We start from the raw sequence: 17,339 nt of genomic DNA, 5'->3' as shown, positions 1-17,339 counted from the left end.
ATGCTTTTTAAACAATTAAAAATGGCTTAAGAAAATAATATTATGGAACAGGAATTTCAAATAGAAGAAGAATTAGTAAATTCTGAAAATATAGAAAATGAAGAACATATCTTAGATTATTCAAGTGACGAAGAACCAGCAATTCCAATACAAGTTAAAAATGAAGCTGGAACATCTAAGGATAATCAATCTCAATTTAAATGGGAAACAGGTTTTGATAATTATGCTTTTAAAAAAGGGTTTATAAATAAAGATTCAAAATATACAAAAATACCATCAAAATACGTCCCTAAAATCCAGGAAATGGAAGGAGAAAGAATGCTTGACTTAGACTGTAAAAAGAATGAAAAAGAAATTTTCGAAAATTGGTTGAATTCCTTTTTATTAGAAGCTTTTACTAATCCAAAGCTTAGTGAATTGTCTGGAAGAGATATTTGGAATTACATAGGGTTTCATACTAAAGGAACTATAAGAGATTATATGACATCAATAGAAAACCAAATAATAGAAGATTTAGCAACAAAAGCAACAGTTTATGATAAGATATTATATATAATGATGATTCTATATAAAGAATTTTTTGGAAAAAATATTATAGATCATAAACAAGAAGTCTATAATAAAGAATATCAAGAAGCAAAAAACCATTTAGCTAATATTCAGATATATGATCTATGTAACGTGGAATCTTATATATGCGAATATAGAATACATTATTGCAAATTAAAAGAAGAAGATAAAAATCATTATCTTAGTATGTATATAACAAAACTTCCATATCCTGCTAATGAATTTATAATGGGAAGATTTATAAGAGAAATAAATAGAGGGACAATTGAAAATAATTTTGGTGGAGCAACCTCTGCAATAAGAGAGGAAATAAAAGAACGTTGTATGCAAGAAGCAACTCAAAAAAGATTTGCGAATATAATTAGAATTTGTTGTCAGGATAATGAAGAGATACCCCAAAAATATGGTCTTAATAAAAATTTTCAAAGAAAAAGAAAATATCAATTTAGAAAAAGAAAATACTATCCAAACTGGAGAAAAAAAGAGGTATTTTAGAAAAAGAAATAACGAAAAAACAAAAGACAAAAAAATGACTATTGCCCGAATAAAAAAGAAAATTGTAAGTGTTGGTATTGCCAAGAAGAAGGACACTATGCAAATGAATGCCCGAAAAAGAAGGATAAAAATGATCTTACTAAACAAATAGAAATTACTAAGTCTTGTTTCATGGAACTATTAGAGGAATCTGATGATAACTTAGACTATATTTTTGAATATGTCTCGGAAACAGACTCAGAGACTGAGTAATAATGTTACATTTATTACTATAAAAATAACAGAAAAGTTTATAAATGCTTTCATAGATTCTGGAGCAACACAATGCTTTGCTAGTTCAAATATAAAACTTGATTGGAAAAAATTAAAGAAACCATTAAGAGTTAGAATAGCTGACAAATCAATACATAAAATTGACCAGAAAGCGGAGATGGTTGAAATTTTTATTCAAAATTATAGGTTCATTGTTCCATCAATATATATGTTAGATTCTGGAATGGATTTTATCATAGGAAATAACTTTTTAAAGCTATATCATCCATTCATTCAAGAATTAACATACATAGTTTTAAAAGCTCCACACGATTCTTCAATAAATCAAAAATCAAAACGTATAAAAATACCAACTACTACTATAGACAAGATTCTAAAATTTAAAATATTTTCTATCTTAGAGACATGTTATTTAAATTCATACTTTCAGATAAATATTCCGAAAAATAATCTTGAAATAAAAATAAAAGAACTTTTGGATGAAATTTGTGCTGAAAATCCTTTAGATATTAAAAATACAAATAACGAATTAATAAGCATTAAATTAAAAGATCCTACAAAAGAGATAAATGTTCCAAATAGAATTCCTTATTCCGTAAGAGATAGAGAAGAATTCTCATTAGAATGTAGAGATCTTTTGGAAAAAGGAATTATAAGATTAAGTAAAAGTCCTCATGTGGCTCCAGCCTTTTATGTCGAAAACAATAATGAAATTAAAAGGGAAAAACGAAGAATGGTTATTAACTATAAGAAGATGAACGAAGCAACTATTGGTGATGCTCATAAACTTCCAAGAAAATATTCTATTTTAGAAAAAATCAAAGGAGCAACTTGGTTTTCATCTCTTGATGCAAAATCAGGATATTGGCAACTTCATTTAGATGAAGAAACAAAGAAATTAACTGCTTTTACTTGCCCAACAAAAGAATCAACAAGTGTGTTGCTCTATGAATGGAATGTATTACCATTCGGATTAAAACAAGCCCCAGGTATTTATCAAAGATTTATGGAAGAAAATCTAAAAGAATTAAATGAATTTGTTTTAGTGTACATTGATGATATACTAATTTTTACAAAACAGGATAGAGAAGATCATCTTCAAAAATTATTAATAGTTTTAGAAAGATGTAAAGAAAAATGATTAGTTCTTAGCAAAAAGAAAGCAAGAATAGCAAAACAAGAAATAGAGTTTCTTGGATTAATTCTATCTACTCAAGGTAAGCTAAAACTTCAACCAAATGTTCTAGAAAAGGTAAATTTATTTCCTAATAAAATAGAAGATAGAAAATAATTACAAAGATTTTTAGGGTGTATAAATTATATTTCCGATCAAGGATTCTTAAAGAATATAACAGAATACACTAAAAGCTTATTTCCAAAAATAAGTACTAAAAAAGAATGGAAATGGGATGAAAAGGATAGTATGCAAATTCAAAGAATTAAAGAACTTTGTGAAAAACTTCCGGAACTTTATATTCCAGAAGAAAATGACTACTTAATAGTAGAAACAGATGCTTCAGACATAACCTGGTCAGGATGTCTAAAAGCTAAGAAAGCTATAAAAAGTTTGGAACAAGAAAAAGAATCATTAGATTCTAAATATTCCCCAAAGGAATTACTTTGCAGGTATATTTCAGGGACTTTTACTCCAACAGAACAGAGATATACCACTCATGAAAAGGAAACTCTAGCAGCAATTAAATCTCTTAAGAAATGGAAAATTGATTTACTACCCAGAGATTTTACATTAAGGACAGATTCAAGTTACCTAACAGGTTTCATACGATATAATTTAAAAGTTGATTATAATCATGGACGATTGGTAAGATGGCAATTATTTTTGTTACAATATCCAATAAAAATTGAATATATTAAGGGTGACAAAAATGTTATTGCAGATACATTAACAAGAGAATGGAGTTCGTCTACAACGCATTAGATCAAGAAATTCAGAAATATGAACAAGAACTCGAAAAATGTAAGCATTGTCAGCAAATAAGGACACAGATCCAATCCCTCAAGAAGGCCATCGAAGCAATGAAATCAACACAACAACCAAAACCATCAGAGTTCAGCCAGCTAAGCGTGGTGGACAAATCAGGTGAAGAAAAAATTCCAGAAAATAAAACAATTGCGAAAATTATCAAAAAATCCACCCAAGATAAAAAATATTATGTAATTTATAATGGCCTCGTGAAAGGAGTATATGATGCCTGGAAAAAAGCAGCACCATTTACACATCAATCAAAGATAATTCATAAAGGAGGGTTTTTAACACTGGAAGAAGCAAAGAAATCTTTCAGGGAATATGAAGCTCTTCATCCAGAGCAAACCCTAAAAAGAGCAGAAAAAGCTCCAATTCAAACCCAGAGAACAGGAATAATAAGAAACATTCCTACAAGAGCTGAAATCAAGGAAAAGAAAAGGGTCTGTAGATCAAATCTCAGAGAAACCTTAACATAGTTCTGAATTGGACTGAAGAAAAAAGGGCAATCTTTGGATATTATCCTATTGCCAAAGAACAGCTAACAAAGTTGGTTATATTTCCAGATGCTTCCCCATCCGACACCTATCAGTTTTTCCAGTATGGATTAATTGATACAATTTTAATTTTTAATGATTTGAAAATTATTAGTGAGTTTCCTGCAGGATTCATCGATGCAGTAAAGAGATTTAAAAATATGATTGACAACGTAAATCCAAGGGATATATCCCTAAAATTTACGAATAGTCAACCTATTTTTAATGAAGAAGAAGAATGCTTGGTTCCAGCACATCAAGTAATCTTCATGTCCGTCTTCCCAGGAAATTTTCAACCAATTGATCAAGTTCAAGATTTGACAATCTACAGTCATGAAGGAAGACTAGCCAGCACACTAGCAAGGGTCTTCGAAAGAACTCAAAAGATAACAAGGGAATCTCATACAATAATCAATTATAAAAGCAGAAATACTTTGCTTGTGTCCAGTAAAAGGAATGAAATTGAAGAAAGAGAGATGAGACTCTTAGTGAAATTTGAATCAGCATTCTACAACTTATCTGGACTCTTAGAAAAGCTCCCCGAAGGGATAAAGAGGAATCTCTGCTATTTGATAAAAGACAGAGATGACCACAAGTGCCAGCTATGTGTCTCAGAGTTATCTGAAGAAAGCAATAATGAAACGGAATCAACCCACATGATAAAGGAAGAAGACAACGCATCTGAAGGTCACATAATGAAAGAGGAGGATAGCACATCTGAAGCATCTCTCAACATTATTACATAGTGACGTAAGCGCTTAGGTCATAGAGCACCAACAATGTAGCTGGTGCAAGATAATAAACAATGACGTAAGCAATGACGTCATAAGAAGGGTAAGGATGGGAATTGTCCATCAGACCCAACCATTATAAATAGGTTGCTTAGGCAATTGTAGAAGGCATCATAAAACAGAAAGCAGGAGGCTAAGAGTACTCATATGCTAGGAGAGCAAGGAGGAAGCTGCCGAGGCGATTCTGTAGTCTGAAAAAAGAATTCCCTTAGGAAAAAATAGTTTTAAACTCCCCTCTGGAGTTAATATATATAATCTCCCCTCTGGAGATAAAAACATCTTATGTAAAATATACTAAATAAAGGAAGTTTTTCTCCAGAAAGGTACGCCTTTATCCTAATCTCTTAGTTATGAATTATTTAGAAAGCTTAGAATTAATGGAAGAATCTGATTATTATAGATTAACTGCTTTATTAGATAATGAAAAACAAGCTGTTCTAAAAACAGAATTAAATCTCAAATCGAATGAAAATTTTAATAAACAAAATCTTTTAAAAGAAGTTTTTAATAGAAAAAATATAATATACTATGGAAAAATTCAACTTGAAGTCCCTATAAAGATAAAATCCGCTAATGGAGAACTTGAAATAGCTTTGATAAATGATGAAGAATTGAGTAAACGGATTGAGAAAATTAAGGATCAACAAAAAAGATCTAAAATTGGATGGATTCATATTAGTACTATACAAGTCTTAATCAAATCTACATATATGAAAGGAATTAATTCACCAATAAGCTTAGCAATCTGTGATAAAAGAATTACTGATGACCCAATAGATCAAATAATTGGAATTGTTCATGGAAACTTGGCAAACGTAAATGTTAAATTCAATGCCCATCTTGGATACGCTATACTTTTATCAACTGAAAATCTTGGAAGATCTATAAGTTTAGCTTATAAATTTCACAGAAAGAATCTAATGGAACAAGATGATGAACCATTTTCAATTACATATGCAATAAATTACGCTTTAACAAATAGCCATCATAGTATAATATTTAAAAACAGAGAAAGGATTTATGTTGATGAATTATTTCAGAAAATTGTAAAAACAGAAATACCAAAATATAAAGCTATTGAAAACCCAGTCCTATTACTAAAAGAACCATCAGGAAAATTAGTTTCATCGAATTTTCAAATAAGAGAATCTAAAATTAATAGCCCTTTAAGTTTATCTAAGTTAAAAATTAAAGAAGAAAGTTCTGAAATAAAAGAACTAATAAAAAAGGTCGAAAAATTAAATGAGACTCTAAACACTAAACTATGACAATAAATAAAGAAGAAATATATGTAACTTATCAAGACAAGAAACAAGAGCTCTTTGAAAGAGAAAATCATTTGAATTATTTACATTTTTCTGAAATAAATCAAAGAGCATTTTAAGCCCTAAAAATAATCTATGACAAGTTGAAAAGAGAAGTTGAAGAGCTAGAAAAATTAATAGAATCTCTAGAAAATAGTGATGAATCGATGATAGAGTTTGCGGAAATTTTAAATAATGAAGCATAAAAAGATTGAAAAACTAGAAAATAAAATAAAAAGAAATAGGACGAGAAAATTAAAAAGTAAAATAAAGAAGTATAAAAGGGAATTAAATAATCTTCAGATTGAAATTGATGATCTTATAATAAAAAGGATAGAAATAAGAATAAATATAAACAAGTTGAAATTAAACTTAAAAAATTTATAAATGCCTGAAAAACCATATTATGACTTAAAAGAATTAAAGCTGCTGAAAGAAAAAACAGAGAATGAAATTGAAAAATTAAACAGATATTTAGAAACAAGAGAAAGTGTAGAAATAAAAGAAGTTATTGAGGATTTGAGAAATTATATTAAAGAAAAAGACAAACAGATAAAAGACTTTATATACAGTAATCCATGCAAAAAAGAATATTATAAACTAAAACAAGATTAAAAAGTTATAAATCAAAATTATAGACTAGAGAAATAGTAGAAATGGTCAATACTTTAGAATTTACAAATTATTTTTATTCAAAGTTAAAAGTTAAAAATTTGAAATGGTCAATACTTTAGAATTTACAAATTATTTTTATTCAAAGTTAAAATTTAAAAATTTGGTATCAGAGCCAAGTTAATGATTAAGGGTAACACTTTCTCTTTAAGCAACACTTTTAGTAATACGCTTTTAAATTAAAAAAAAGCCAGATGTTCACATTTAATTGGTAGGTTGCTTGTAGTCACTATAGCCATGATAACATAATGAGTACCACAGAACGCATCTAATTAAATATGTCAAATTATTTAATATTTTTAATTATTGACTTTATATGAAAATATAGCAAATTATCTAACATTGTATTAATTAATAATTATTGAAAGTTGATCTTTTTCGTTTATCTAATGGAATAATTATATAAAAAATTTGCATTAAATTCAACCTAACTAAAATTTTGAGTGAAAAATATATATTTCATATTTACTTACATTCCAAAGAAAATAAGTTTGATTTCTATTTCAACCTTTCGGTCCTTTCCTTATTAAAAAAAGGTTTCCTCTAAAATAAAATATATATTAGAAACATAGAAGCTTAGAAGATTTGTTCATGGCCGCCGGGGCATTTACGCCTTTTACTCTACCGCGTTTTTTCCCACCCGCTTTCTTTTTTTTCTCTCTCAAAATAAAAGAATTCACATTCCATATTTTTATTTTTGTAAAATAATAAAATTTGCGGAAATTTCAAGGAAGGCCCATTGCCACTGCCCTTTCGTGTTAAAAATCGATCTTTTTAATTTTTTTTAACAATTAAAAGATAAAATATAATTTTTTATTATTAATTTTATAAATAAAATTAAAAATAAATATAAAAAATAATAAAAAGATAAAAATCGCAACTTACACTTTCAACTTTTTTTAGAAATTCATTTTAGAGGAGTGATAAAAATCAGCAAAAATTGTGATATATAACTATCAATTAGTCATTATAAATATATTTAACGATAAAAAATTATATCCAATAATATAAAATTACTCATTTTATTTTTAATGATTAATTAATGACCATATATCATAATTTTCCCTAGACTTTCTCTTCATTTTATTCTCTTTGCTGTTCGATATCGCCTATCACCATTTCCCTCTTCGCAATTATTATTATTACTATTATTATTTTAACAATTATTATTTTAATATTTTATAGTTCATTATTCCAAGACACGGCAAAAACCTTCTCTCTCTCTCCTCTCTCTCTCTCTCTCTGCTTAGCTGCTGAGTTGGTAATGGAATTGTGATCATCGTAGAGCGTGCGTTTATCCATGGCTGTGGAGAAGTTTTTACCGGTAGCTGCTTTTCTAGCTTTAATACTGCTTCTCCGTCACGCTCCTTCTGTCATTGCTGGGGACATAGTTCACGATGACGATTCTACCCCCAAGAAGCCCGGTTGCGAGAACCAGTTCGTTCTGGTATTCACTCTCCAAACTTCAATTCTTTTTTTATTTTCTTTTTGCTCATAGTTAAGTAGATTAGCATGAAACATCAAACTACTTAACTTTTTCTTTCTAATTTTGGGTTTTGAGCATCAAATTACGGTGTTGACTTGTTCAACTAAGTATTTGATGATCAAAGTTTGGTTCCTAATTAGTTCATCTCTCTCAATTTCAAGTGGTGATTATTTATGGTAATACTTGTTATGTGTTGGCTTTGTTAGGTGAAAGTGCAGACATGGGTCAATGACAAAGAGGATGATGAATTTGTTGGTGTGGGGGCTAGATTTGGCACAACCATTGTGTCCAAGGAGAAGAATGCTAAGCACACTCGCCTTATTCTTTCAGATCCCCGAGATTGTTGCAATCCTCCAAAGAATAAGGTTCTTTCATATATGACATGTTTGTATTCTCCTTTGGAGTTTGGTCACATGTGTAGCAAAGTAGAATGTTACTAAATGCTTGTAGTACAACTCTGCATTAGATTGCGGGAGATGTCATCATGGTGGATCGAGGGAACTGCACCTTCACAAAGAAAGCAAAAACTGCACAAACTGCTAATGCTTCAGCTATCCTTATCATAAATAACCAAAAGGGTACACAATTTATAAGTTTTGGGCTGTTTCTTGTCTTTGGTGGAGCAGGAAGTTGGAGGATGCGGTTTGATGGAATGTTGAGTGGGTCATATCTAATGAATGTCTCTTTGTTTCTGTTGTTTGCAGAACTTTACAAGATGGTATGTGAACCAGATGAAACTGATTTGAACATACACATACCCGCTGTCATGCTCCCACGAGATGCAGGTGCAAGGCTCGAAGAAATGTTGACGAGTGCTTCATCTGGTGAGCTTCCACTTGATTTTTATGATTGTCTGATATGTCTTATATATGCTGCGTGGATTTATAATACACTTTCACTTAATAATTTAATTGCATTTAACTCATGTTTCCTTATTGGGGAACTGGTACATGGATTCCCAATCATACCTTACCAGTTAAGTCTTAAGGAGAGGAGAGGGTAGCTTTCTAAATTTCGTTTCCCTTTTGCAGTGTCTGTCCAGCTATATTCACCACGTCGACCAGCTGTTGATGTAGCAGAAGTATTTCTTTGGCTACTAGCAGTTCTTACCATATTGTGTGCATCATATTGGTCAGCATGGAGGGTCCGAGAAGCAGCTGATGAACACAACAAGCTGTTAAAGGTCAGTGTTTTGGAGTCTGTTTAGCTTGGCATTTCCTCGAGTATTGTTCTCATATGTTCTCATAATTTGAATATGCATCCTAATACTTCCTTTCTTTTCTCACTTCTATAGGATGCTTCAGATGAAGTCCCAGACACTATAAACACAGGTGTTAGCAGAGTTGTAAACATGAATATGAAGGCTGCAGTCCTTTTTGTTGTGCTAGCTTCATGTTTCCTGTTTATGATTTACAAATTGATGTCGCCATGGTTCATTGATATTTTGGTTGTTCTCTTCTGTATTGGTGGGATTGAGGTATGAACGTCCATTTAACTTGTCTATGTTCTAGATGTATGCATCTTTCTGGAAAAGAGGGGGGGGGGGGATCTATTTTCTGCATTATATCTTTGCTAAAAGAAAGGAAGCTTCTAGCACGCAGTTTAATACAGCTCCTCTAGTTGCCATTACTGAATTTCTATTCTCTGCATATATTCTATCTTTCCTGCTTTTGCCATGTTATCATGTATCTTGTCATCCCTAACCTTGGGTGTTTTTGTATCTTGCAGGGCTTGCAAACTTGCTTGGTTGCTCTTTTGTCAAGGTTTGATATCTCAAACCTAATTTTATGAATGATTCTGGAAATTATGAATTTATTATCATAGGATACATCAAGTAACACTGCCATCCATAATATATTTTTGGAAATAAGTACCTGTTTGATTACTTGAGAAGCTCAGATTGGAGCTGATGGAGTGCTGATGTGCATTTTATGATGAAATACTGAACTGCATTGGCATTCATAGTGTTTAAGGCTTCGTTGATTTTATAGGATTCGAAATCCATATGATCAGGATTGTGTATTACCTAGTTTTACTTTTGAAAGTGATATTTAAGTGTGCTTAGTCTTGTTTCCTCACATTTGCAACGGTAGTTTGCAATTCTGAATAGTTCCAGGTGGCTTGTTCTGGAATGTTTGAGTTCTCACACTTGCACCCTTTTTTTGTCCTTATTAATGGACAATTGGACCTTGTCAATACTCAATACATTCCATCTGATCACATGATGTTAGGCTTTCTCTACATGTTAATGAAACCTGTCTTCTTTTGCAATATAGGTGGTTCAAGCATGCTGCCAAGACATACATTAAAATACCTTTCTTTGGAGCTATCTCATACCTGACTTTGGCTGTTTCTCCATTTTGTATAACCTTTGCGGTTCTCTGGGCAGTTTATCGCACTCACTCGTTTGGGTGGATTGGTCAAGATATACTTGTAAGGATTAATTTTCTCCACTCTTAAATGTTTATGCTCTCCTTTTTAGATATATCATGTTGACTCTCAAGTGAAAAAGAAAGTTCATCTTTACTTTCTTCATGACAATTTCAAGGAGACACATTTCTTGTAGTTTAGTTGTGCTTTGTATGTGTATGATATCCCAGTTATGAACTAGGACTTGGGATGTAATGTTCTTCTGGAATATTTCATAATATTTTGCTGAACTACACTGAACACCATAATCTTTGCAAGTGCTAGACATATACTATGATTCCATTTTGTTTATTTATTGATTCAGGGAAGCTATCTAGACTAGCAGTGTCCATCTAATCTTCATTTCTCTTTCATTGGTTATTTACAGGGAATTGCACTGATAATAACAGTTCTGCAGATTGTACATGTACCTAATCTCAAGGTAATAACTCTTGGGATTACTTATGAAGTATTTTGATGTTTTATGTTTGGACAACTCTCAGATAAATCTCTTATATGAAAGAAGTGAACTTGCAACATGTTACTTTGTTCTGTATGTTCTCTGTCATCTGTGGACTAGTGTAGTGTTGCCTCTATTTTCCCCACCTGTTTGTTTGTCAGCAAATACTTGCATGTCTATTTGTTCATATTTATGGTTTGTGCTGATAAATTTGGTTATATGGAAAATTCCTGTCCAAAAAATAAGTTACTCATCTTGATTTGATTTGTTTTGTGAATTAGGTGGGTACGGTTCTTCTGAGTTGTGCCTTCATTTATGACCTCTTTTGGGTGTTTGTCTCGGCGAAGTTTTTCCAGCAAAGCGTGATGATCGTGGTTAGTCTTACACTTCACTCTGATACATGACAATCACTAATTCCCCAATGTGATTCCCTAGTTTTGTCGTTGTTAACATTACTCACTATAGGTAGCCCGAGCTGATGGAAGTGGTGAAGATGGTATCCCAATGTTACTGAAATTTCCCCGTATCTTTGATCCATGGGGTGGTTACAGCATTATAGGTTTTGGAGACATACTTTTACCAGGAATGCTGGTAGCATTCTCACTCAGGTTGTTCTCTCTTTCCCGTTTTCCACTCAGTCCTTTGCATGCCCCAAGTATCTCTCTTGAAGGAATATTTACCTAGCTCCCACAGACTTTCTTAATTCTACACTATATTTTCCTGGCAAATCTACTGTTGAAAAATGTTTTGATCAATGGTATGGTCTATCCTTGCAGATATGATTGGCTGGCGAACAAGAACATAAGAAATGGGTACTTCTTGTGGGCAATATTTGCATATGGCTTTGGTGAGATCAACTAGCAATCTCCTCATCTGTAATTGATTTAGATAACTTCATTCAAACAATAAATCGTATTATTTCCTGACTGAAAGAATAAAGAATTTCTTTATTATTAACTTTTAAGTTATATAATGATTTATGTAGCTACATACATATATGAGTGGTCTTTTATTTTTTTTTTTTTTTCCAATTTTGGCAGGTCTTCTAGTTACATATGTGGCACTAAATTTGATGGATGGACATGGCCAGCCAGCACTATTATACATTGTTCCATTTACCCTTGGTACTTTAGACCTAATTTGTAATAATTTTTTTATCTGGAAACAAATGGTAGATTCTCATGGTTTCATGCATCAATGCAGGGACTTTGCTGACATTAGGGCGAAAGCGAGGAGATCTGCAGGTTTTATGGACAAGAGGAGAACCAGAAAGACCCTGTCCACATATCAGACTCCAGCATAGTGGAGAAGTAAGCCCTGAATGACAACCTGTTTCAACATACTCAGCTGCATGTTTGATCTTCGAGAATTGGGAGCAAAACCAATCTTCGAAAGGCTTTTAGCATCAGAGGTTTATGAAACCAATCCCCTTCAAACATAGCTGTTGCTCACATATATAGAAATAGTCTACATTTGGTGTAGATAACTGTAGCTGATACAAATCTCTAATTACCTACTGTGTTATGAGCAGCCTGGTTCGTTCACACTGTTGGCTGCAAAATAACCATTAGTTGATCTTAGAATCAGCATAGTTGTATCATGGCTGGTGGATTATAAGATGAATGGCTTTGTACCTTAAACTGTAATTCATTCATCTATAAGATTAACATTTTAGGGGGAAAATGTAATGTTTGACCAAGTAACAAGGAAAGTTAGCTGGTTTGTCAATTGAAGAGTTAGAAGCAAGGTGAAGTTTGGTCTTCTCATTCTAATTCATCTCCTTTCTAATTTCATGGGGAAGGATGAGCTTTTGAATAATTAAGACAATTTTAGTTGGAAATAATAAATATATCTCCTTAGAGTATTAATTGTATCATAATTAAGGTTGGCAGTTGGGGACATCATGATTCAATAAAGGCTTAGAATAACAACTGCGTGTGAATGAGTTCATGAAACACAACACCACCTAGGTATCCAAAGAATCTGAGATGTCTGGCATAACATAAGTGCCTGCAGTTTCGCACTCTTCTCTGTTCCGTGTTCCGTGTTCTTGTTCGGCATTAGGTGGAGGATCATCGCCACGTTAAATGTTCCTAGAGTACGTCTTCCATAATTCATCATCATCATGCAACCTAAAAAAATGGATAAGGATTGCTAAGAGCATTCAAAATCTATGAAGTGAATAAACTTTTCTTTATAGCAGGAAATATACCCTGTAATTACTCCTCTTTTAGTGCACAAGTGTTAACAGTGTTTCCAAAATGTATGTCGTCATTAATAAGACCTTGGCAAGTGTTCCCAACTTCGCATGTGCATAGTATCGCATGTCACTTTCCAAGTCCAACGTTCACCAAACGGCCATTTATTCTTGGCCATTCGATGTTATTTCTACTTTTCAGCCGAGTGGCTTCGATTGTCCTACCGTTAGAATAAAAGAAACCTATATCTCACCTACCAAACATATGGTACAATTTACACTTTACAGGGCATAGGGCCGTTGTTGAGTGGTAATTGGGTGGGCGTAACTACACTAACCTTTATCTTGGAACCAATCACATTCACATTCACCAATCATTGATTAACATAACACCCTGTTTAGCCTCTTAAGATTAGAACGCACTTTCCAGAATACTCTCTTAAAACTGCCCGCTTTTTTAAAGCAATAAGAAAATAAAAAGTTGTGATATTCTTGGCTTCTTTGCTCAAAAGAAAGAAAAAGTGACTGCAATTATTGTCATATGCCAGCAAAGCAAGATATCACTACTTTACCTTTCTCCAATCTCCTCTATATAGCAGTGTAATCTCCCAAGCTTAGTTTGGCAAAGAAGAGAAAAATGGAGAGGGAAGAAGATGTGAAAGTTGGAGCAAACAAATTCTCAGAGAGGCATGCACTGGGAACAGGAGCACAGAGTGAGAAGCCGGAATACAAGGAGGCACCACCAGCACCATTGTTTGAGCCTGGTGAGCTCAAGTCATGGTCCTTCTACAGAGCCGGAATAGCTGAGTTTGTGGCCACATTCTTGTTCCTCTATATCACCATCTTAACCGTCATGGGAGTGAACAGATCTCCCTCCAAGTGCTCCTCCGTTGGCATTCAGGGCATTGCTTGGTCTTTCGGCGGCATGATCTTCGCCCTTGTTTACTGCACTGCTGGAATCTCCGGCGGACACATAAACCCGGCGGTGACCTTCGGGTTGTTTCTGGCAAGGAAGCTTTCACTGACAAGGGCAGTGTTCTACATGGTGATGCAGTGTCTTGGAGCCATTTGCGGCGCTGGTGTGGTGAAGGGGTTCGAAGGGAATGCGAGGTTTGAGATGTATAAAGGTGGAGCTAATATGGTTAACCATGGATACAGCAAAGGTGATGGGCTTGGTGCTGAGATTGTTGGTACCTTTGTTCTTGTTTACACTGTGTTCTCTGCTACTGATGCTAAAAGAAACGCAAGAGACTCACATGTTCCCATTTTGGCACCTCTTCCGATCGGCTTTGCTGTCTTCTTGGTCCACTTGGCAACCATTCCTATCACTGGAACTGGGATTAACCCAGCTAGGAGCCTTGGTGCTGCCATCATCTTCAACAGAGACCATGCATGGAATGATCAAGTATGTCTTCTTAGTTTCTGCCTTTTTTTTTTTTCACTCATTTCTTTCTGAATTTCATATGTCCTTTTTTTCATTGCAGTGGATTTTCTGGGTTGGGCCTTTCGTTGGAGCTGCTATTGCTGCCGTGTACCACCAGATAGTCATCCGAGCTATTCCTTTCAAGTCAAGGCCTTAATTCATCGTCATCGTTTCATATGTCTGCTCCTCTCTTTGAATGTTTGATGTCGTGTGTGTGTAAATTGATGGAGAATTCTTTCGTGCTACCGTGCTTTCTGTTTATTAGACTTTGATCTTTATTTATCTGTTCTATGTTGGTTTTTCTGGTTTGAAAAAGAAAAAAAGAAATGAATGCATCGAAATCGTGAATATTAGAAGATTTGGGCTTGCAACTGGGTCTGGATGAGCTGCTCCCTTCCTTCCCACTACCAATCTTCGATACTCCCTCCCCCTAAAAAGCAACCCTCATTCTTTCACAAATCACAACAATACCCACACGACATCGTTTTAGAAATCCAATTAACTAGATTGCTCTCTAATAACTTTATTACCCACAAAATCATCCCCAATAATTTGGTAACAAAAGAATATTAATAAAAAACAGCTAATACCTACTTTATTTTAGTATTTATTAATATTAAATAAGATAAATTTTAAATTTTTTGTTTATTTTTCTACTATTGTCGTTAGATTAAATAACCATTTTGACATTTAAAAGATTTTAATTTTAACAAAATAAACTTCAACCTTTATTGTTTGACAAAATGGTCTAATCATTCAAAATAATGAATTAACAATTAATTCATTTTATCAAATAAAATTGATATTTGAGATTCATTTTATCAAAATAAATTTTAAATTTTATTTTATCAAAATCAATTTTTTTATATCAAAATAGTTATTTACTCTATATTTTATTATCAATATTTTTAACTTAGAGTTTTTTAAAATAAAAAAATGTTAGAGATCATCAAAATTTATTATTTTTTGTCATCACTTAGTTATCAACTCAATTTTCTTAACATATTTTATCCCATATTTATAAATATTGGTGGCCAAAAATAATAAATTTTGATTGTCCTCATCTTTTAAAAAACCAATATTCACCTCCCACACTTCTTTCAATTTGGATCGATGGTGAAAGTATCTTCCAGTCCTTTAAGGTCTATGAACAAATATTCTAAATTTGTGGCTATCATTTGCGCCGTACAAGCATTATAATTATATCTACTTTAACCCCAAAATTTTAGTAATAGCAAATTGGTATCGATTTTTGACAAAATAAATAAACCATGTTCTCTTTTTGATTTATAATAATATTATAATAAACCACGACTTTGATTGCACTTGTATGAAGTCAATAGTGAGGTGTTTAATGGGTTTGAATGGGCTTTTGTTAATACAAAATATCTATTATATATTTTATTATATATTATTAATTTTTTAACAAAAATACATGATACTTTTTATTGTAATTAAAAAATTCTTTTTTTCTCTTCTTTATTTTTTTATTATCTATTTTATTTTATTTTTAAATTTTAATATTAAAAAAATAATATTTTATAATATTATTAAAGTATGATGTGTATAACTAAGATATAAAGGATATAAATTTAATTAACATATTTATTATTTAAAATACAAATATAATTCTCATATATTTGTATACTTGAATTTTTTAAATTTTTATAATACACAAATTTGACATTTAGAATTATGTATCTGAAATTTTTAAAATTTTTAATGCACAAATTTAACTATTAAATTTGTATATCTCATCTAAATCAATTTTTAAATTTTTTTTTCTCTCCTTAACAAATTTGATCCTCCAATTTGTTTAATAACAATTTAAAAAAAATTAACTCCATATTAAAAAAAATACCAACTTTTTTAATAATTGCGCATTACACACCAATTTATTCTATATAAAAAAAATTAGTCACTCTTATTTTTTTATATATTATTATTAATTATTAGTTTGACAATCAAAGTATATCATATATCATTTACTAGTTGTAATTAAAATTAAAATTTAAAATCGATATTTATATTTATATTATATTATTAATTTGACAACAAAAATATAATTTTTTTATTTTAAATTATTTAAATATTTTATTTATTAAAATGAGTAACATGTATTTTTTAAACTACCATTATACATCTCAGATACAAAAAGATAAAATATAAATAAGTACAGAAGTCAAATATTATGTATTCAACATAAAACACCTTAAAAAAATTTTCAAATGCACTTATATGAATATATTTAGAGTGCACAACACTTGAGATAAAGTCAAAAAATTAAAAAATATATATATAAATATAATAATATGATTATTAAATAAAAATAAATAATAATAAATAATAAATTATTAATTAATTTTATTTCGAAACAAAATACTAATGGTAAGAAGAAAACTAATATATTAACTAAATAGATAAATATATAAGAATAAAAAAATAATTTTGTTATAATTAAATTAATAAATATTTATTAAAAAAAATAAATATACATCTTCAAATTAAGACTTAGAATTACAGTTTTTGGTTTTGAATTTTTAGGATTATTTTTGTTAGACCTATAATCTAATAATATTATTATTATTATCGTAATATTGGCAATTAAGATAATAATAATAATAATAATAATAATAATAATAATAATAATAATAATAATAATAATAATAATAATAATAGACAAAAAAAAGAACAGTATAAAAATGAAAGGTTGCAAAAAGGATAACATTAGTATGACTA

General features: G+C 31.1%; 2 protein-coding genes across 2 annotated transcripts; both read left to right on the top strand.

The window, feature by feature from the left end:
• The first annotated feature begins 7,212 nt into the window (after positions 1 to 7,212).
• LOC112801468 (signal peptide peptidase-like 2) lies at positions 7,213 to 12,708 on the top strand. Its single transcript, XM_025844210.2, has 14 exons — positions 7,213 to 8,072; positions 8,318 to 8,476; positions 8,578 to 8,689; positions 8,816 to 8,935; positions 9,143 to 9,294; positions 9,406 to 9,588; positions 9,840 to 9,874; positions 10,388 to 10,544; positions 10,909 to 10,962; positions 11,262 to 11,354; positions 11,446 to 11,588; positions 11,757 to 11,827; positions 12,021 to 12,104; positions 12,184 to 12,708. The coding sequence occupies exons 1-14, from the start codon at positions 7,926 to 7,928 to the stop codon at positions 12,303 to 12,305; spliced, it is 1,632 nt and encodes a 543-aa protein (XP_025699995.1). The 5' UTR covers positions 7,213 to 7,925; the 3' UTR covers positions 12,306 to 12,708.
• Positions 12,709 to 12,853: 145 nt separating this feature from the next.
• LOC112801469 (probable aquaporin PIP1-2) lies at positions 12,854 to 14,971 on the top strand. The gene is made up of 2 exons (XM_025844211.3): positions 12,854 to 14,582; positions 14,662 to 14,971. Exons 1-2 carry the CDS (start codon positions 13,815 to 13,817, stop codon positions 14,755 to 14,757), a joined length of 864 nt encoding a protein of 287 aa, XP_025699996.1. The 5' UTR covers positions 12,854 to 13,814; the 3' UTR covers positions 14,758 to 14,971.
• The last annotated feature ends 2,368 nt before the right edge of the window (positions 14,972 to 17,339 follow it).

Source organism: Arachis hypogaea, chromosome 5 (assembly GCF_003086295.3).
Source record: "Arachis hypogaea cultivar Tifrunner chromosome 5, arahy.Tifrunner.gnm2.J5K5, whole genome shotgun sequence".
NCBI lineage: Eukaryota > Viridiplantae > Streptophyta > Magnoliopsida > Fabales > Fabaceae > Arachis > Arachis hypogaea.
Note: the sequence above shows the minus strand (reverse complement) of the source record. Positions and strands in the feature narration are given on the sequence as shown.

Coding starts and splice junctions, on each gene's coding strand:
- LOC112801468 (XM_025844210.2), top strand. CDS start 7,926: ATGGCTGTGGAGAAGTTTTTACCGGTAGCTGCTTTTCTAGCTTTAATA. Junction 8,690..8,815: donor TATCATAAATAACCAAAAGG/GTACACAATTTA, acceptor TGTTGTTTGCAG/AACTTTACAAGATGGTATGT. Junction 11,355..11,445: donor AGCAAAGCGTGATGATCGTG/GTTAGTCTTACA, acceptor TACTCACTATAG/GTAGCCCGAGCTGATGGAAG.
- LOC112801469 (XM_025844211.3), top strand. CDS start 13,815: ATGGAGAGGGAAGAAGATGTGAAAGTTGGAGCAAACAAATTCTCAGAG. Junction 14,583..14,661: donor ACCATGCATGGAATGATCAA/GTATGTCTTCTT, acceptor TTTTCATTGCAG/TGGATTTTCTGGGTTGGGCC.